General features: G+C 34.9%; 1 protein-coding gene across 1 annotated transcript in view; it reads right to left on the bottom strand.

Moving 5' to 3' along the window:
• Positions 1-304: 304 nt before the first annotated feature.
• Positions 305-22,745, bottom strand: part of Atg2 (Autophagy-related 2) — a 359,564-nt gene continuing 337,123 nt past the window's right edge. The window contains exons 40-43 of the mRNA XM_090386633.1: positions 17,915-18,036; positions 17,664-17,818; positions 8,812-8,955; positions 305-987 (exon numbers count right to left, since the gene is read on the bottom strand). Of these exons, the coding sequence (XP_090242759.1) occupies positions 748-987; positions 8,812-8,955; positions 17,664-17,818; positions 17,915-18,036 (661 nt within the window). The 3' untranslated portion in view covers positions 305-747. The remainder of the gene's footprint in view (positions 988-8,811; positions 8,956-17,663; positions 17,819-17,914; positions 18,037-22,745) is intronic.

Raw genomic sequence — 22,745 nt, 5'->3', positions numbered from 1 at the left:
AAGAATAAATTAATCAATGTACAAGGTTATTAAAAATAATGAAAAAGTCATGAAATGCATCCTTATAATATTACACAGTCATAGCTATGTCTTGCTGAGGATGCATACAACACAAAAGCAAATGCAAAATACTAGTTTTTTTTTTTTTTTTTTCAAATATTTAAAATTTCTAAACTTATACAGTGTTGCAGGTAAAATACAAGCATAAAAATAGTTGGGAGAGGAATTTTGTTAGGGATGTTTCAAGGATGGAATGTTAATGTGGACTGCTAAAATCTGTAACCCATGACTCATAAAAAACTAATCTTCTGTTTTTAATTGGTCAGATTATTTTCTTGTCAATTTTTTTAATATTAGTGTGAAAGCACTTAAATGAATTTCAGTCTCAAGGTAAATAAACTTACACTTTCAAAAGCCTAGTGTAATATATTAAAACAGGATAATAAAGTGAGATATTTAAAGTTTCAATGTTCTATGAAATTAAATAATTCAAGCAAATTTAAACTCAAGCTAATATTAAAAAGATAAGCATAAAAAATTAAAAAACAAAACAAAACTGAATAGCCTTTGGTGTGTTTAATTTGTAAAAGCAGAATTTCACAAATAGAATCTCTTGTTGCCCCAGAGAGTATGAAGGTATACTTGTATTTTGCCTGCAGTCTAGCTGTCTGTGAATACATATAGATACACGCACACGTGCACGCAGAGACCCTTTACATTTATTAATTCACTACTTCTTAATGGCTATTACTGAAAGTGATTAGGGTCAGTTCTCCACTTATCAACTGCTTCCTTGCGAGCATCAGGAACCAGTTGATTCCTCACCCCACCCAACACAGTTGAAGTTGCTTCTGTTGCTAGTATGATAGGTTTAACTACAGAAGGGGGAATTTGTCTCAGTACACCACCAACAGCTCCTGACATTCCTTTGTGATGATGTTCTTCTGTGACCACGAGAGCAATAGTCCGTGCTGTATCACCTAGTCCCTGAGGAATGGAGAAAGACAAATGTGAAAAATTACAAATAGCATTAATAAAATAAATTTGTACAACAAATACAGAATGACATGCTTTCCCATTTAGTATTAGTAATGGCAAATAAATCAAGGAAGCAAGCTAATACAACATCAGCAAAAAACCCTGCATCCCATTTTAGTAATTTATGTCATTCTTTTATGTCATTTATGTCAATTTATTCAAACTACCCACTTCCATAACACCAGATGATATTTGTTCCAACAATCAATTATTATCTGGCTGATTCCACACATCTATCCTGCAGCCATCCTTTTTAATTTTAATTTACTTATGTACCTTTGCATTTATCAATGTTTAAGTCAATGTATAGTGTAGATGCATGGTTAAAAAGAAATGCAATTTGCAGAAATGGAGTCTTTCATGGTAAGGATACCCTTTTGTTCCTTGGCTGTTCTGACTGCTCCTTGCTGTACCCATTCCAAGAGATCCATATGAACCATTGCTTTATACACTGATGAGCCAAAACATTATGACCAGCGAGTTGTTATGCAAGTCGAAGTAGCTACAGGTGAACTACGGTGCATGTGTGGGTCGGGATACGGTATAAAAACACCTGATACTGAGCTCTGTTAATCAGAGTTACTCTTGTTCTTCAGATGGGAAAGGCAGCGGGATGCTTGCGGTCACCCGTGGTTAGTACCTACTGAAAGTGGTCCGAGGAGGGGAAACCCATGAACTGCCAGTGAGGTGTTGGACGATCATGGCTCCTCAATGCTCGAGGTGAGTGAAGACTCGCCCAGATGGTATGTGGCAACAGAAGGGAGACTGTGGCACAACTCGCTGGTAATTGGAATGCTGGTGATGGGAGTAATGTGTCACAACACACAGTACAGCAGGCCCTCGTTATAATGTGGTTCGCTTTACACTGATTCTCTATAATGCCGTTCTTATATTAAAACCCGTATCTGACTATAATGCTCTTTTACAGATTGCATTTTTGGCATATTTAACGAATGTTTCATTTGGAGTTGATAGCTTTAAAATGAATAGCAAAACAGCATTAAAACGTTTCCCATGACTACTTGAGAAATTTTCCCATGCTCAGTGAAATTTTCTCACACACTAATTTAATTGCAGTACAGTGACTTGTTTAGTTCCGAGATCAACATTTTAAAAAATGATCAAGTATATTGCTTGTAATATTTGCATTATATGCATTTATCCGAAGTCTAGTCATCACTCAGTACACAATTAGACATTGTGCGTAGTGGACAGTTTAATTGAACATTGTATCATGATTAATGCAACCAACAGTTACATTTTCGAAGAGTTAATAATGGCGGATAAGAATGAAAAATCAACAAAGTCTGGATGCAGTATGAAGACTATAAATGTAAGACAAAGACTGAATTTGAAAATTTAATTAGATGTTTTGAAGCAGATCGATTCCACTCAGCGACAAGCAGATGTGTGCATAATTTAGGACTGGCAAGTTAACTGTAAGAACAATTATAAAAAAATAATGAATTTTATTTTAGCAGCGGGAAAGACAGCTGTTCCACTGCAAGCAACTAGGGCTAGGCTGGCTATTAGGATTGAAATGGAGAGACTAACTAATTTTATTGAAGATAATATCTAAAGCAGAATTCAGTTAAGTTAAATATTAAAAAAAAAAAAAAAAAAGAGAGAGAGATTAGCCTATATGATGATCTGAAGAAAACTCATCAAAAAAAAAAAAAAAAAAAAAGAAAGAATGTTATACTTAAAAGTTTTTTTTTTTTTTAACTCAGATGAAGCAGGACATTTTTGGAAACGAATGCCTAAAAGAAGTTTCATATTGAAAGAAGAAAAACGAACATGCCAGGTTTTAAAGTGGCGAAGGATCGGTTGACTTTATTGTTAGGTGGTAACGTTGTGGGGGGGGATTTAAAATTAAAACCCCTTTTAGTTTACCAGGAAGAGGGCCAAAGTCAAAATCAACACATTTTTCATGATTAAATTCATCAATTAAATTAAATAAATAAAAATCAATTTAGATCAATTAAATTCATGATTTTAATTGGAATTTAGTTTAATTTTGATACGTAAGTAGTTACCACAAAATTATATACGTATGTAATGCAGAATATTTTATATGCACAAATATTTGAATATTAGATATTTTGATTGACATTTGCACATCTTTTCACTACTGTTTATTATTGATTAGGAAATATCCTATGGCACCAACCGCAACTCATAAATACATGTTACCTTATGGGAATGCGGCACTTGCTTAGCATGGATTGATTCCCTTAGTGCTCATTTTTTCAGAACAAATTATCAGCGTTAAGCAGGGGTCACCTGTACATTGAACCCTGCTGAAAATGGGGCTGCATAGCCACAGGTCGCTTCGAGTGCCCATGCTAACCACAGTTCACCAGCGACAGCACTTACAATGGGCACACAAGCATCGAAACTGGACCTTGAGTGATTGGAAGAAGGTTGTCTGGTCCAATGAATCACGTTTCCTGTTGCACCATGTGGACGGCCCGGTACAATTGCACCGTTTACCTGGAAAAGTGACAGCCCCTGGATGCACTGTGTGATGAAAACAAGCCAGTGGTAGTGTCATGCTTTGGGTTCTGATGGGATACCTTGGGTCCAGTCATCCGTGTGTCAGGCATTCTGATGTCTACCAACTACCTAAACATCATTGCTTACCAGGTACACCCTTTCATGGCAACAGTCTTCCCCTCTGGTGGTGCCATCTTTCAGCAGGATAATTTGCCATGCCACACTGTCCAGATTGTTCGAGTCTAGTTCACAGAACATAAGGAAGACTTCCAGGTATTGCCCTGGCCAACAAATTCCCTGGCATCAAACCCATCGAGCATCTGTGGTTTGTGTCTGAACAGCAACTCTGATCTGCGGCGTCTCAACCACAGACCTTACAGGAGTTAAAGGATCTGCTGGTTATGTGTTGGTACCAGATACCACAAGACACATTTAGAAATCTTGTAGCATCCATGCCTCGCCGGGTATGAGCTGTTTTGGTTGCACATGGAGGACCAGCATCATATTAGGTAGGTGGTCAATGTTTTGACTCATCGGTGTACAGTGAATAATCACCTCCTTACGTCTGTAGAAAAATTCCTGTATATCAAAGACATAACCCCACAGACTGTCCTACCACTTGTCTGCATTAATCAGAAAACTACTGGACTGTACAATTACACCTAGATCTCTTTCATTTCCACCACACTTAGGTGTGGTACCACCTAAATGGTAGATTACTCGGGAGGTTACCACTGTCCCTATGCAGTACCTTGCATTTATCAATGTTAAACCTCATTTGCTACCATCAATTTTACAATGGTATCATTGTAAAATTGGTAGTAGCAAATGGTAGTATAATTGTACAATGGTATCTTTTGTGTGCCAAAAGATGACAACAGCTCTACAATGCAATTAACTTTAGCTGCTGGCAGACACACACTGGTCCTTTTCTACCTATCCTTTGAGCACAATATATTTCCTATTTCCTTGACAATAGACTCACTGATAATAGCACTTCCTGTGCAACCAGAGATCTCTGCTATATAGGATGTCATTATATTATCCGATACCCGAGCATAGGCTTTAGTATTGAGCTGGGCAGCTGAGCACTGGATGAATTCTTCATTTCAGATTCTTTGAGGGGCATCTACTCTGTCCTTCAAGCTCTCACATCAGCCTGATAGCTTTGCAAAGATGTAACACACATAATATAATTGAATAATGTCCACTAGTCTACAAGAGCAGTTCTAAGTTCTTAGAAATTCTTTAAGTGGCAGATCTCTCAAGAACACCCCAAGTTTTGTCATTTAATCTATAGCAGTGTTTTCCAACCAGTAATTCACAAACCTCTAGAGGATCCTGAGAAAAATTTGGTAATGGCAACTTTCTCATTTTCATGTTCTACCATTCATCATTTAGTTTCTGTATCATTGTTTAATTCAAATATTGTATAGTTTTATTTAATTCAAATAATATAATCGTTTCCTTTTATTTATTAAAATATCTAAAAAGAAAACTTCAGCTTGATATATTTCAGCTTTTTTATATGCTGAAATCAAGAATATCCACTGTTTTGTGAAAAATTAGTTGAACCTTCCTACCCTCTCTTCAACTACATACATGTGCAAGAAACAATCTTCAACTTGCTGATGTTTTACAAGCTTGCTTCCTTGCATCATTTTTCACTACTAAAGTGAAAATATTCCAACAAGCTTGATGCAGAGTGAGATCTCCCCTGATCTTTGTGGCCATCTGAGTATTTACACAGAAATGTATTTATTTTATTTAAGCTTAATGCATTGGCATTCCAATTTCGCAAAAAGGATTCATAGTAACATTATTTCAGAGTTTTAGATTAATAAAAATAAGTAATAACATCAAAAGTATTATAGAATCACTAACAGAATTAAAAGCCAAACTGATTAGGAATGAATTCCCAGAAAAGTTCATAGCAAAATATATTAACAATGCTATAATTATCGCAATTAATATTATAAATGGCACAGAAATATAAACCCTAAATTAGTTATAGCTGAAGTACATAAAAAATAAAATATGATAGTCATTTATTCTCTGTTCTTGCCAAGGTCATTCTGAGAGCTTGTACATATGCATATATTATGCACTTCCCTTACATGTATTTGTTCTAGGGACAGTAATTAATTTTTGAATTATTAAGCATTATTCACTCATATTAGGGTACCGACTAATTTCTTTTTAAGTGAGTTAAAAAATAACAGCCATTTTCAGCTGTTTTCTGTAATTGCTATAATTCTGCTTTCCACAAATATACACTATTGTCTGTTATTAGTTCAGTGCTGTTTATTTACCTATTCTCAGTAATTTTCCAACATTTTCAGTTGTTTAACTAGCTTCAAACTATTACTCAGTTTTTACATAGTTTATAACTATTTTCATTTTATACCCTTTACAGTAATTTGTTATCATTATCTTCCATGGAAACAATTGTTTATTTATTTAATTTGGTCTTAAAGTAACCAATAATAAGAGGGTGCAGCTATCTTACTACATTTTCTTATATTTGCGCAATTTCTAATATTATATGGTATACACAGTTATTTATTGTGGTTTTCAATTTTTAATTTCTAGTTCTATTTTCTGCCTTTTTCTAACATTGTAGGTAGTTTAATTAATTATTTCCATTTTTCACATTTTCAGTTATTAAATTAATTAAATTTTTAATGTCACATAATAACCAAAAGTGAGAGGGTGCCGTGGTAGTTCATCATATATAAGGCAGTAAACTGAGTTATAAATCCTTTTAGCTATGTTGTTCACAGCAAGAAGGTATTGTTTATTTTCTATTTATTCAATATCTTTACAGAAAACTAATTTTGATTTTCTATTTGATCTGCTATTTCAGTAAATGCTGATTTATTCTTATTATTTCAAAAAACTAATGTTCGATATTATTTTTATCTTATTCACAAAACTTCTATTATATCAGGTATTTTATATTCATTATTTTTTATATTATTCATAAAACTTCTTTTATTATATCAGGTAACCTTCTATTTTTAGTTCATCTTATTCATAAAACTTATATCAGGTAATTTTCTATTCATTATAGGATCTATGAAATATAGTCATTGGGTATTCTAAAATTTCTTCTAATTTACTTCAAATATCACTACATACTGTAATACCAGGATCCTTACTAAAAGGTCGGTCAGTTATGCTCCCGGTAAATCCAAAGTATCTATATAATATGCTGTTTCTATGCTTTTGCTTTCAGCTTGCTTACTCTTGCTTATTTTTATACCTCAATCTATTAGAGCAATTCGAGGGAGATTGAAGTCTATTGCTATCCTTATTCCTCCTATTCGCCTTAATTTTGGCATAAGCCTTTCTTTTTCACTACATACATAAATTGCACTAACTAATAGTTGGTACTCACTTTTATTATTCTTGATTCACTTCCCTTATTGTTGTTATTAATTTTCACTGCTATCTGTCGGGCTAGCAGTTATTCTGCCAGTTTGCTGCTAAATGTAATGTATATTGCATTATTATATTAGAACTTTAAAACTACATTGAAATTATATTCTCAGTATATTTGAACCTAGACAAACTGGCATGGCAAACAGGAACAGATGCCTCAGCCAATTATTGATAGGATATATATTGAGTGCAGTTAGCCCTAGTTGCACTTATAGTGCAATAATCAATAATTTGCAACATTTTAATTTTACTATTTTATTATAATCTATGTTTATTTATAGGGCCCAACAATGATTAGGTTACCAAAATACTTGGCCCTATGGGTCTATTTTTCACCCCTAATACTTATATTCCAAATTCTTATTAAATTTCATCAGTTGTGTAGTTCCCTGTGATATTCAGTTTAATATATATATATATATATCTCTTCTGCAGAGCTGAACTTAAAAGCACTGTTCTTTGAAACGAACTCAGAAGCCTTAATGTTATGAATGGGTTTATTTTATTATTATTTTTTTTAATATTAAAATATTACATTCAACAAGTTATTTTATTTTAAAATAATATATCAACTATTAAAAGAGATTTTCAAAAGCTATTATTACTCAAAGGATTCTTCACAAAGAGAAATAATGGGAATAACTGCTCCATAGGATTGAGGTTGAGAGGTCATTCTGACCTCAACAATACAAATGAAGGCAGGGACATGGAGGGGATTGTGTAAGCCTTTTTTGGTGATTATCTGAGTCCCTTACTAAAAAAAAAAAAAAAAAAAATTCATAAATTTTAAGACTATTTTAAACCAGGGATGACCCTTCAATTGAAATTCTTCTCAAACAAGCACTTTGGCAAGAACACCCCTGGTTAGCCATTAATGTTATAAGGTAAAATTATCCTCTCTTAAATATGAATAAGGTTTCATGGGGGTCCAGGATGTCATTTCTATACCAAATAGCACACCGTCTTCCCCCATTACTTTCAATGATGTTATCATTGAAAGTCCAGATGAATATGTATCTCCATTCACTCTATCCAGCAAATGTGGCTAAAAGCAAAAAATACATATCACCACAAGCATTGGATCTTCATAACATCTGTCTACACAATTCAGGTACTCTCTCCTACGAGCTGACACTCCTGTGGTGGCCATGAATTGGAATAAATTCCTGCTTTACGAGTGCACGCCAGGAACGAATTAACTCAGTCGGGAACTACTTGTATATTAAAAATATTGGTGTTAAGCTTCTTTATTATAATAAAATTAATTATGCCTTTTAGCTCTAATATATATTGAAGACCTTTTCACTGTGTTGAATCAATTTTAAAATTTCTTTGTTGGCTGAGAGTCAGTGAGATAATCTTTTTTTGCTTCAAGGCAGTGAAAGCAATGCAAAGTAAATGTTTTAAATGATGAAGGAAAATGGCTTTTGCTGATATTCTACGAACTCCTGTGAGATTTACAACTATGAAAGTAAACGAAGTCTAACTGAATGTATTCATCCATTTTTTTTTTGGAAATAAAAAAATAAAATAAGGTAGGTATGCAATTTGAGGAAAGAGGTTTAGTTTTGTTCAGTCTAGCATCTGATGACAAATTTAAAAATGTTTAATATATATCCAAAAAAGTGGAAGGAATCTAAGTGATCAATTATCTTACAGAAGATTATATTAAGGAGAGGTGTTGCAGACTTTAAATTTTTGAACGCTTTAAAAATATTGGCTCAATTCTGACAGGACATGGGTGCTTATGTTTAACTATAAAAGCAGAATTAAATGTGCTATTTTCAGAAAAACAAAAATCTGAAATCGGTAATTTCAAATACAGAAACTAACCTCTTTAACAACATTATATGCTGTAGTCATGCCTTCCCGGATATCAACAGGCTGAGAGAGATTTCGCCGTCTTCTTTGTATCTGATGTTGGGCTTTTAGGCTAGGGCCAGGAGATACCATGTCATATGCAAATTCTGCCGCACTCTACAGAAAGAATATAAAAAAGCAGTAATAAATAAAACTCTTGCTTCCTTTTCGTCAAAATCCAGTTTTTTATTCTTCCTCTCCTAGACACCAAACCCCCCACCCACCCCAAGATATTCTATTCTTTTTATATTGGAAAAATCTGCAACTTGATTACTGTATGCAAGATCTGTATTTATTCTTGTAATGGAATTTATATTCTGTTTGAGTAGTGAAAAAAATTGCAGCTAGGTTCTGCATCATTAGCTATATGGATAGAGTATATAGATCACAGATGTAATTTTTTGTATAACACCTATAGCTCAACCATAAAGCAATATAAAAGAATCTATATTAGCTATATGTATTTTATAAAGTATTATTATTAACTTGATAATACTTCACAGATTTTAATTCAAGGTTAAGTGAATATCTGAAAGCAAAATGGTTTGAGTCGAGCTTTAACAGGAAGCTGAATGATTTCTGATAACTGAGAGGAAAGTGGAAAAGAGAAGTTGAAGAGCTTGTTTAAGTTATTGAAGAGAAGTCGTTGAACCTAAAAAAGGCACCTGGAGTACATGGGATCTATCCAATCATATTAAGGGCTGCAAAGGTGGTAAAGCAAACCCGTAGCCATAATTACTAGAGCATCATTGGATTCAAGGGGAGTCCCCACGTTAAAAATCCCCAAGTATCCCTCAAGTCTCAGGTATTTGAGGAATATCATCAGGTACAGTTAGTCCTCATATAGCACAATAGGTTGTGTTCCTAGAAACCCTCTTGCAATTCAAAATCGTGCAATATAAATAACAGGCCTATGGGTATATGTAAGTATTTTATTATGACTATTACGTAATAAATATTGCTAATGCTTTTACTTCTATTGTAAGCAAACTTGTTCCATGTTTGATTTTCTATTCAAACAGATGACAGCTGTTTAGATCCATTAGATCAAGACAATTTTGTGTCTTGATCTAATGGATTTTATTACACTTTGAGTTGTTCCTGCTATGAAAGTGTTTTTATTTTCTCTACATTCTTTCTAATTCTTGGCGTTGCCTCATTTAGGCCAGTAGCATGTGGAATATCACATGTTCTTTCATTTTGCTCAAAGCATTTCAGAATTTCATATTTTTTTCTCTTTGGACAGACGTGGACTGGCCATAAGCCTTGCCGGGAAAACCCTGGTGGGCCAGAGGCCAGAAGATGGAGGCCGGTGTGATTTTGGCCATAAACTTTAGTATGAGGCCACTACAGATTTTCCCTGTTAAGAATTTTTGACCCAGTCAACCTCTGTCTATCCATATTGCTTTTCTTTTTCTCTCTGAATCTGTAGTGTCTTCACCAGGACGCTTCCTTTTCACACCTTAAGTATTTTACTCATTTTTACGGAATAAAGCATAATTACAAAATGAGGAGGCACGCTTGATACACAAACAAAGCTGGCGTGTGTAGAAACTAAATAAACAACACCGTAAAGGCAGAGACACTATTAACACCTGACTAGATCATATTTTACTAGCTAAAGCACATTATTAGAGGTCACCACCATAAAACAATAAAAATGATTTCCAGTTGTGTTTCTACTGGTGGAATCTGTTACAAACTGGTAGTAAACTCCTTAAAAAATCTAATTGCATTTACGATAATACCGATAGCTGGAATTGTGTCGATTTTTAGAAACTAGAATCTAGGACTGACTGTATTTGGAGAAATATCATCAGGTATTTGACCCCCAATGGCTTGGGGTAACATACCTGATGATATTTCTCCACTTGTTCCCAAGCCTACTCCTGCATCACTTTTTTTTTTTTTTTTTTTTTTTTACTTTTTTATTTCTTCAGGTGTTTTCCCTTTACTTGGAAATTTGCTGATATGGTGAAATGTGTTTCCTCTTCACTGATATAAAAAAAAACAAAAATACATTTTTAAACTCCTTGTCTGATTTAGTTGGTCTCAGGCGTAGACAGCAAGGTCTTTTCCCCCGGAATCCTGGGTTTTTTTATCCAGCAAAACAGCCAATTCGATCAGTCTTCTCTTCATATCTATCGTGTTGCGTTTGGTTGCGGATGATTCCGCATTGGACTGCCATTTCCTGTAAACACAAAGGCGAATCATGCACGAGTGAATTCGGTTCGTGTTATATATGACACTGTTCCCCTATTTATAAATCTTGTATGATCGAATTCATGTAGTGTAAACGTGTTATACGAGGATTGAATGTATTGGGAGACATATCAGGTATTTGACCTGGTGATATTTCCCCACTTGTTCCCAAAACCTGTGCTCCCAAGTCTACTCCTGTTCTGCCTCACTTTTTTTTTTTTTTTTTTTTATTTCTTCAGGTGTTTTCTGTTTACTTAGAAATTTGCTGATATCCAGCCATTTCCTGAAAAGGGTGACAAATCCCTCCCATCCAGTCATTGTCCCATTGCATTTACTTTTACTCTTTCTAAAGTAATCGAGAAATCTATTAACTATGAACTCATGATCAGATGTAAGGTTTCTAGATTGCCAATATGTATTGTCAGTGTGTCGATTCACTGATAATATACTGGCTTATGTTACCCATCTATGAACAAATTCAATGGTAAAGTTTGGTGAAACTCAGCAGTTGCTTTTGATCATGTTTGGCATAAAGGTCTTCTAAATAAGCCTCCATCTTATGGTTTGCAAATTTATTTTGTAATTGGGTATCCAGTTTTCTCTCTGACCTCTCACTGCATGTGATGGTAGATGGCTGTCTTCTAGCTTCTCTACTAATGCTGGTGTTCCCCAAGGTTCAGTTCTTTCTCCCACTGACCAGAAATCCTATCCACAGTTTTGCTGATGACAGCACAATGTATTCCACCTCCCAGTTTGAGAAACCTTGCCCTGCACAAACAGCTTCAACTTCTCGAATATCCACTACCTATTCCTTAAATGCTGATCTCCAGGCATTTCTCCAGTGAGGCAAAGGTAACTTAGTTGATTTCAGTCCTAAAACTTAGTCCTGTTTTATACTTTGCAAAAAGGATTCTTCTACTCCTATGCTATCTTCAATCACACTCCGATTTCTAGGCAAGATCATATATCTCTATTAGGGATTACCCTGACTTCAAATCTCTTAGAATAAGCATACTACAAATATTGCTTCCTCTGCATCTAAAAAACTGGGTTTTTTCTTTTGCTCTTGGCATTACTTTCCTTCCGAACAGCTGTTCGCTCTGTAAAAATCGCAAATCCGCCCTACCATGGAATATTGTTCCCACATCTGGGGCGGTGCCCTGAAAACTTTTCTCAGGCTTCCATTTTCTGGAACAACCTTCCTTCATACATATTGTAAAATACAATCTACAGAAATTCAAATCTAATGTCAACAAGTATCTTGTTTCATCTTGTCAACCTTCAACCCATGCATGATACTAAGTATTATATGTTCTAAGTAATACCTCTCGTGCTTGGGGTTTTCATGGGGGGGGGTGATATGAATAATTCTAGACTTGTTAGTCTAACTGCTGTTCTAGGGAAAATAATGAAAATGGAGTCACTGATTAAAGTTGTAATGCAGGACCATCTAGGCAGGAGTGCAGTTACACTTCAATCACAGTATGGGTCTTGTCTGACCAATTTGACTGGATACTATGATGCAAAGTGACAAAGGAATTGGATGCAAAAAAAATATTTTGATATTATATAATTAGAATCTAGGAAAACTTTTAATACTGTTGGATTTAAGAGACTGCTGTACATATTGGAGCAGTGTGGCATTAAGTACAAGTTACTGCTATGGATAAAGGGACGGTTGAGTGGGAGAAGAAAATTGTTATCAATGGACACTAACAACATATTACAATATTAGTCCACTAATATTGTTAGTGTCCATTGATAATGTTGTTAGTGGAGTCCCAGAAGGTTAATTTTGGGCCCATTGTTGTTTTCTGTATTTATTAATGATATTGATAGGGATATATATGAATTAATGCCTAAATTTGCAGATGATAAAAAGGTTAGCACGGCAGTTCATGACAGTAATAAAGGTATAGTGCTCCAACAAGGTCTAGAAAATTAGGCAGAAATGGCAGTTGAAGTTTAACATTGACAAATGCAAGTTACTGTATATGGGTAGCAGTAATCCCAGAATAACATATCAACTGGGTGGTACTACACTGAGGAGTGGAAAATGATCGCAAGATCTGATACCTCTAACTTTGGTTGTAGGATACTTGGGTGCAAAAGGCATAAACTTCTACCATCATCAAATTGAAGAAATACCACTGTACCATCACTAGTTTGAAGAGGAAGCTTGAGTCTGCTACAAAATTATGTTTTGAATATAAGGTGGAGAAGAGCAGAGTAGGTGAGCATATCAGTGATCCTCAGTACCCCCTGCAGTGCTATCAGGTGAGGTGATCTCATGTGTTTCTGAAAATCTAGTTGCCATGCGAGTGAAACATCAGTAATTTAAACTGAACAATAACCAAGTTACTGAACTTTTGATACAAGAAGAGATTTCTTGTGTGTTGATATACATTTAATTCTTTGCACTTTTTTGCATCAATAATTTTTTTAATAAGACATTACTATGACATGATCACGGTATGATCAAACTTTCCAGAGGGCATTAAAAAGAATGGGGGGGGGAGATACTTATGGGGTATTCCATGCTGTCATTCCCAGAATATTCCAGTATTAGAATCCAATGAATAACACTGTGGGAAGCATTTTCAAAGGTCCCGATTTTTTTTCTCTTAAGTTCTACAATTTTTCCTTCATCTCTGAAAGGCCATCTTGACTTGGAAGCCAGGAATAAAATAGATTTGATTTTAGCTAGAAATTTTTTACAAATGTCACTGGTTGAAGAAATGTGATGCAGAATACCAGCCCAATCAATTACATCCAGATTTCGTTAGGATAGCAAAAAAATTAAAAGTTAAATGTAAACTATTTAAATAATTAGCTTTTTATACAATATTGATATAGCAAACTTTATCCCTTTTTAATTGATCACTTTAAAAAGTGAGCGAAAAAGTGAAAAGTGAGTGAAAAAATTCATTATACAGAGAATCTTTTTTATTAGAAATTGTTATCTAATTAGAAAATGAAAGCGAATCTACATTTATTTTTAATGTATTTTATTTCAAAAACACTTATTTAAATTACATTTACACAATTTTCGCCAGTAAGTATCACAAATTAAAAAAAAAAAAAATTAATTTTAGTTTGCACAGTACAATTAAAAAATTGTCTGATTCTCAAAGAAAACCTCACATTTGTTCAGAGCATTAAAAACATTATCAGGAACATTTTCACAAAACTGTAAACCCATAGAAACAGTTTTAAAAGTGTGAATCATTTCTTCGTGAGTTGGCTTTTCTACGGGTTGTTCTGATGAGTATTCAGCGTCATCGTTAATTTCTTCATGATCATGGTCGCATCTAACACTGTTCAGCAGTATTTCATCTTCATTTGGATGTTCTGTTGTAGTCAGATCTTGATCTACATAAACATAACTATCCAGTGTTATTTCATTTTTGAAGTTTCCGGACGATTCTAATAATGTCCAAAAGTTTTTCAGTTGTGAAAGGGGCAGTTCATCTTGTTCGTTCAGTCGTTGTTTGACTTCTGTATTCAATGCAAATCCCGCTTTTGAAAAACAGTTCTGAATAGTGTATTCGATGACATCGTTTGTCCAAACTTTTGCCAGTTCAGAGATGCAATCTCTAAGGTTAATTGTAACCTCCAAGTTTCTATTTTCTGATAACGCATTGACAATCTTCATTATTATTATTCTCTTTCGATAATGAAATGAAAAATTTTTAACAATGCCCTGGTCCATTGGCTGGAGTTTTGATGTCATGTTTGGTGGTAAAAACAACTTCATACTTAAGTTTGGCAGAAATACTGGCAGGATGTGCTGGACAGTTGTTAGTTACCAACATGATTTTCCTTTCTTTTGTTATACACTTGTCTAGTTTTAATATTCATTCTTCAAAAATATCACTTGTCATCCATGCTTTTTTTTATTAAAGGTGTAGTCAATTTCCAAAGATTTTGTGCCTCTAAAACATCTTGGGTTTTTTGATATTCCGATGACTAAAAGTCTTAATTTTTCACTTCCTGTCATATTTGCTCCAACTAGCACAGTGATTCTTTCTTTGCTTTGTTTTCAGCCAAAACATTTATCATCCTTAAAAGCAAGTGTTCTTTTCGGCAAAGATTTAAAGAATAAACCCATTTCGTCAGCATTAAAAATATCCTTACGCTCATATTCTTCCAAAATCTTCTTAAGGTATTATTCCTCCAACTGTTGCAATCTTCTTCACTTACATTAACACTTTCTTCACAAATAACCTTTTCCACAATTCTGTGGCACTTCTTAAATTTATCTTGCCACCCAGTGCTCGCATTAAATTCTGTATGTCCAAGGGACTGTGCAAATTTCAGAGCTTGTTGCTTAATTATTAGGTCTGATATTGGAATATTCTTTTCACATATCATTTGCACCCATTTTAGAACAACTTTATCAACATCTTCGTATATACACAACTTAATTCGCTTCTTGTCTGCTCCTCCTTCAATTGCATTTAAAATTGATTCTCGATTTTTTAAAATTGTAGATATTACTACAATATGGCATACTTGCAAGCATACTGCTTGCAGGTATGCCATATTGTAAAATAGTGAGATATCTGTTAAAGACTTTTGGAAACAATTCAATGTTTTAGATGCCGTAAGAATCATTGAAGAATCTTGGGATTAAATTCACAAAAAAACATTGTCAATGGTGATGATGTCAACGAGCTGCTGGATTCACATAGTCAGGAGCTGACAATGAATGAGCTCATAGAGATGCGTGAGCAAAACGTCACTGAAGTATCCGACACTTCAGACCCATTCCACCAGAAAAGCACATGACAACTGCAAGTTTGACAGAAGGTCTCAGCTCAATTGAAAAGGGCTTAAATTTTAGAACACAGACTCCAATGAAGAACGCGTTATAGCTACAAAGCAAAGAATAAAAAAAATTATTAGCTTGCTACGAAGAAATTCTGCGTGAAAAAAAGAAATCGTGCTGTGTCGTCAGACGAATTTGTTAGATTTTATGAAGCCATCGACATTGAAATAACTTTTTTTACGCAACTCATTTATTTTTTAATACATATTTTGTATTAATATGTATAAATAACTGCGATTTTATTAAACATTTTTCTTCTGAACTAGTGTTTTTGTTAGTCCTTCGTCCCAATTAAACAAAATGTATATGTATTTATATGCAAAGTTGTACCCCGACTTACGCGAATTCGACTTAAGCGTTTTTCGTCGGACCCACCTATCGCGTAACTTCGAGGTATTACTGTAATAAACATAACTGTATATGGGTAGCAGTAATCATTATGGCCTTCCTTAATAAGCTTACAAGCTTGATACTTAGAACCGAGTAGAAATACTCGGTAGAAAACTGAGTCTCCAAGCCTATATGAAAGAATGTAAATCAAGAGCAGTTTTGAGTTTGTCTTGCCAATATATACATATCATTTTCACTGCTTTAGAGCTTATCCAAAGCTTTTGATAGTATAATGTACATGGGTGATTCATGACTACACATGTATTTCTATAATGTACATTATAGTTAATTATAGTAAAAATGATGAATATTTGTGGCACATTATTTCTTTAAGTCTGCTGACAAAACTGTGCACAAGAATTGCTCCAGCAGCTGATTTCCTTTTTCAGCAGACAAGCTGCACTACATTCATGCATGAAGACTGATATGAAATCTGCAATTTATTTTCTACGTAGAATGCAAAAAAATGGGTAAAACAACCTGAAATTTATCAGTTCAGTATGGTGAATTGTGTATGAATTTATGAGCACATGAATAAATTTAAAAACAGCATCAACAGTTGAAGATGCTCTGTAAGTGGGTATGTGTTATGTTATTATTAGCCATATGGTGCAAGGAAGCCTGAGGCTTATGCTGCACCAACCAGCTGTCAAAAAAAAATTTCTGAACTACCAAAGAGAGAGAGAGAGAGAGAGAGAGAGAGAGAGAGAGAGAGAGAGAGAGAGAGAGAGAGAGAGAGAGAGAGAGAGAGAGAGAGAGAGAGAGAGAAATAAAAGGGAATCACGAAGGAAGAGAAGAATGATGATATCCAGCTCAGAACCCTGGGTGTGCCAAGCCCATACTCACTAGATGTGAGCCCATGTTGTTGGAAAATATCACTATATTCTCTGGCAACATAGCTTTATGGGGAAACTATCCCATCACTACTGAAGAGGTGGCTAAAACAATAAATATCAGTACCCAAATCTGCATAGTTTACCAACGGGTGTTTAGCACCAAAACTGACATGTGATTGCTTTTTGAACAGTATGAGCAGAAAAGAAAAGCCTTCTATATGTATGTAGTGGATAACAAACCTTGGATACACTAATTTGTACCATGCATTTTTTAGTTTATTTAAATTCTCAAAATTTAAAATTGTCAATCCTGTCATATCGTTAGTCTGTGCATTACAATATTATGATAACTGCCTATCAGGTTGGTTTCTCATTGTTTTTTCAGCTAGTTCTTAATTAGTATTTCAATATATTTCATATGAATTTTATTTTGGATTTCTATATTTGTTTTCTTTGAATAGGCATAAAATTATTTTTACATGTTCTAATAAGAAAAATGAAGTAAATTCTATATTTTTCTAATAAAGAACAATAAATTATTTAAGAGAAAGTGAGATACTGCTTACCTGAATAGTTTGTACTATCCGATTTGTTAGTTCTAAACAAGCCATAGCTGTCGATGTAGTGAATGAATTGGCCCCACGTTGCAAACCTCTTACTATCCGCCCATCTTTGCGGTATTGTTCTATGGGCATCCAAAACAGATCGCGGATTCCTTGAACTTAAAATAAAATAATAAAAAATAATACATAAACTTTAATATGCAAAGGAAAAAAAAGATGTGATTAAGTGAGAGAGATGATTCCAAAACACTTACAGAGCTGTACAAATGAATACATTGGTCCTACACCTCCAAGTAAACTTGGCAGTTGATTCCTTTTGATGTCCTGTTGCCATTCATTGGCAGCATAAGCAAATAATTTATCTAATCCTAAAAGCCTAAAACAAACAAAAAAAAAATCTCTTAAGTTGTTTTTGTTTAAAAATGCAAATTTCTAATTAAATGTTCATTAAATGATCACAAATTGTTTCAAAAAAGCAATTTATGATGATTTAATCAATTAGAAAAAAAACAGTAACAGATAAGAAGACAGTAGACCAATCTAATTAAAGGTAATACCTTCTTTTCTGGGTGGGGAGAAAGCTGCCCTTATTAGCAAAATATCAAAGAAATCCATAGTTCAGTTCATTTATGTCAATGCTACACAAGTGTTTAAAACAGTATTAACATTACATGAAACTTTGTATGTGGTGCGTAACATGATGTTATAAACTACCTGAGCATTTTTTTTTTTTTTCCCAAAATGAATATCATTCAGATCCAGTTAAGTATTAGCATCTGTGTCTATTTAAAAATAAAATAACAAAAGATAATGTGTTTAGGAGAACATAAGTACTGTTGTGCCCCATATAAATTTTAATGAATGAAAAGTATCTAAAAAAATTTCATATTACGATAGGACAGTATGTATCTTCGATGAGCTCTTGGCTTTTCTGACCAAGAATATTGCGAAAACAGATAAGTCAATGTTTTGTTTACTCTCTCCTGTACACAAAATTAATTTTCATTTTGCTAGTAGAATTTACAGCAGTTAATACATTGTTCCCAACAAACAGAAGAATTGTACCCTTGCAATGAGTTGCTCCATTACTATACTGCTTTCAAACAAATGGTATCAAGAAATTTTTTTTTGCTTTTTTGTTTTTTTACTTAAGAGAGAGACGATATATCGGAGTGTCAAAAGAGCTGTCATAGCAGGGTCCCATCTTTAAATAAATGGTAAAAAATAACTCTTGAACAGAACTCCCTCTGAGCAGAAAACCAGGCTTCCATTTCATTAATTCCCTCCTCATCAATCTGAAATCTGCAGCCCTGTAATGGTTTCTTCATTTTAGGAAAGAAATCTGAAGGTGACAGGTCAGAAGAATAAGGTGGGTGCTGCAGATTTTCAAATTCATACCTGATTGCAGAGTCCACAATGAGAACAGCCTTAAGAGTTGGGGCATCATCTAAAATCCAGTACTTTAAAAATCCAGAGTTCTTAAAAATGTGGCACATTTTACAAAAAAAAACACCCCTCACAATTCAGAAATATTAAGAAAGCAATTTTCTACTCATCAATGATTGCATTCGTCTATAAGAAGAAAAAGGTTGCAGTTTTTTCTCTTTTGGACATGAAGTTCTCTGAGCAATATATTTATAGGTGCTGAGGAAGGCCTATGGTATCTTATTGATTATTTATCGAACATTTGCTTGTAGAGATAGCGATACAGTGATTCTACTGTAAGATCTAATATTGGAACTGGGTCCAAGTATGGCAATCGCATCTAAAAAGTGACATCGAGCTTCTTGGAAAAGTCTAAAAACGTGTGCTCAGCGTGGTGAGATCTGCAAAAGAGTGCCTGTATGAAAAAGACTTAGAATATGTCAACTGCAGAGATTGGCAACCAAGTACCTTAAACAGGGACTCATTGAAGTCATTCAGTAAACTTCATAAGTGGCATGAGCTGGTGACAGAATGCATAATAGTAGTGGCAAATCATGCAAGAAAGCAAGTAGCTTATACAGTATCCACAGAGGCCACCCCTGAATCCAAGAATGCTCTCATAACTAAAGGCTGGCTTACCTCCTTTGCTGCCTCTCTTAATGACTGGATAGATCCCATCCACCCCAGATATCTTTTTTTATGTTCCGCTTCAACAATTCCTCTTCCATTTCCCTCTCAGTAATCAGTCATTTAGCTCCCCATTGGAGCTTAATTAATTTCTGGTATCCCCACCCATAAAGAATTCTTCATGTGTGTATGTAGATGCAAAATACCTATTCAATTTGTCAGAAACCTCAGCAGGGTCATCAACAACTAACCCACTGACATCAAATTGCCAAATGTGATTCAATCCCTTCCTTCTACTGTTATTATAAGCAAAGCAGTCTCTGTTGCTTTTCTTTGCCAGAGACCTCTCATTACTGTGACTTGATTACGGATTAATTTAGTATTACCCATATGGTGCAACGAAGCTAAGTCTCATGCTACACCAACCAAAAAAAAGGCAAAAGGGGGAAAAATAAGAAAAAATAAATAAAAATTAAAAATAGTAAAATAATAATAATAATAATAAAATAAATAATTAATAAATAATAAAAGCAAAGGAAATAGACAACCTATGAGTTTAACTATTCAGCTAACTTTTGAATTTCCCTAAACTGTCAGTCTACTCATTTAAGTAACTTATAATTAGCTGGCTAATATAAAACTTCCTAGAATTCAGTCTGCCCCCCCCCCATAACTTGAATTTATGGCCACTAGCTCTAGAATCATAACCGTGAAAATTTCATCCTCATTCATTTTATGTTTGCCAGTCAGAGCCTTAAACACCTCAACAGGTCTCCTCTAAGGTGCCTAGTTTCCAAGCTGTGTAACCCACAATTTGAAGTCTTTCCTCATATGGATGCTCTTTTGTCCTATCACCAGGTGAATTACCCATCTTTGGACCCTTTCAAGAAGCTTGATGCTTTTTTTTGGTATGATCTCCATACTTGAACTCAATATTCCAAGTGTGGTCTAACACCTTGTATAATGGGATTATATGTCCTTATCTCTACTAGCAAATTTTCGATAGGACACTATATATAATGTCCTTATCATATATAATATAACATATATAATGTTCTTTATGTATAGAGATAATCTCTATATATAAAGATTATATATAGAGATTATCTCTATATATAATGTCCTTACCTTTACTAAGAAACTGTTCGGAGAAATAGAGTGGGCCAGTAAATCAGAGAGTCTTATAATGGGGGATTTTAATTTCCCAGATATTGACTGGAATTTGGGGGCTGGTCACTCACACAGTAGCAAGGCTTTTGTGGATTTATTGGATGATTGTTTTCTACATCAGCATGTTCGGGAGGCAACTAGAGGGAGTAATACTCTTGATTTGATTATCAGTAGTGATTCTTCATGCATTAAGAATCTGCAGATAAATGAACCACTTGGTGGCAGTGATCACAGTGTGCTGAAGTGGGAGTTACTCAAAGAGGTAACTACCATTAGGGGTAAAGGGAAGGGGTATTGCTTTCGTAAAGGCGACTACAATGGACTGAGACAGTATTTAAATTCTATACAGTGGGATCAACTGATGATATTGCCAACAGCAAATTCAAAATGGGAAGCATTCAAAGAACTTATCGTGGAAGCTACTAGGCTTTACATACCAACTAAGAAATATTGTTCAAGGTTTAGGCCTAAATGGTTGTCAGATGAACTAATGAGGCATATGGCAGAGAAGAAAAATGCATGGGATACATACAAATTAACACGTGACACGGACGCCTATGATAGATACAAGTTGATCTGTAACCAAGTTACAAAGGAGGTTAGGCAGGCGAAGGCAGATTACGAGAGATCCTTGGCAAGGGATGCGAAGAAAAACAGCAAAGAGTTCTTTACTTATGTAAACTCTAGAAGGAAGGGGATGAATCAGATTGGTCCACTTGAGATCGATGGGTCAACTGTTGATGACCCTGCTCGGGTAGCTAACAAACTAAATGAATATTTTGCATCAACATTCACACATGAGGAGTTATTCAGCGAGGGGAATGCCAGAGGTGTATTCAACTCTAGCAGTAAGCTAGAGAATCTTGTAATAACTGAGAGCAAAGTGGAGGAGAAATTGTTGAAGATAAACACAAGAAAGGCACCTGGGGTGGATGGGATCTATCCAGTTATATTAAAGGAGGCAGCAAAGGAGGTAAGCAAACCCTTAGCCATAATTATGAGAGCTTCCTTGGACTCAGGGGAGGTACCCATTGACTGGAGATGCGCAAATGTGACCCCAATTCACAAAGGGGGATCAAAGGCTGACACAAGTAATTATAGACCTGTGAGTTTAACGTCTGTTCCCGGAAAATTAATGGAGGCACTGGTGAAAGAAGCACTGCAGGATCATCTAGACAAGACTTCAGTTATAGCTAGGACACAGCATGGTTTTGTTAAGGGGAAGTCTTGCCTGACCAATTTGATTGGATACTATGATGCAGTCACAAAAGAACTGGATGCAGGGAATAACTTTGATATTATATACTTGGATCTTAGAAAGGCTTTTGATACTGTTGCACATGGAAGACTGCTGCACAAATTGGAGCAGTGTGGCATTGGAGGCAAGTTGCTGCTATGGATAAAGGGGTGGTTGAGGGGGAGAAGACAGAGAGTGGTAATCAATGGACACTGCTCATCGTGGACTAATGTTATTAGTGGAGTCCCTCAGGGTTCAGTATTGGGGCCTTTATTGTTTTCTGTATTTATAAATGATATTGATGATGGTATATCAGGCTTAATGTCCAAGTTTGCAGACGATACGAAGGTTGGCAGGGTTGTCAAGGACACTACTGACACTATGCTGCTGCAACAGGATTTGGAAAGGTTGAGCAGATGGGCTTCGAGGTGGCAAATGAAGTTTAACATTGACAAATGTAAAGTACTACATATGGGAAACAGCAACCCCAGAGCAACGTATCAACTCTGTGGTACTACACTGACAGTGGTAGAGAATGAAAGGGACCTGGGGGTGGTGGTGCAGGCAGATATGAAGTTCTCTGAGCAGTGCAGACGAGCTGCAAGAGTAGGTCATGGTGTATTGTC

Source organism: Mastigoproctus giganteus, chromosome 12 (genome assembly GCF_048544385.1).
Source record: "Mastigoproctus giganteus isolate SK-2022 chromosome 12, ASM4854438v1, whole genome shotgun sequence".
In the NCBI taxonomy this organism is placed as follows: Eukaryota; Metazoa; Arthropoda; class Arachnida; order Uropygi; family Thelyphonidae; genus Mastigoproctus; species Mastigoproctus giganteus.
The sequence above is the reverse complement of the archived record's forward strand: the minus strand, read 5'-3'. Positions and strand labels throughout refer to the sequence as shown.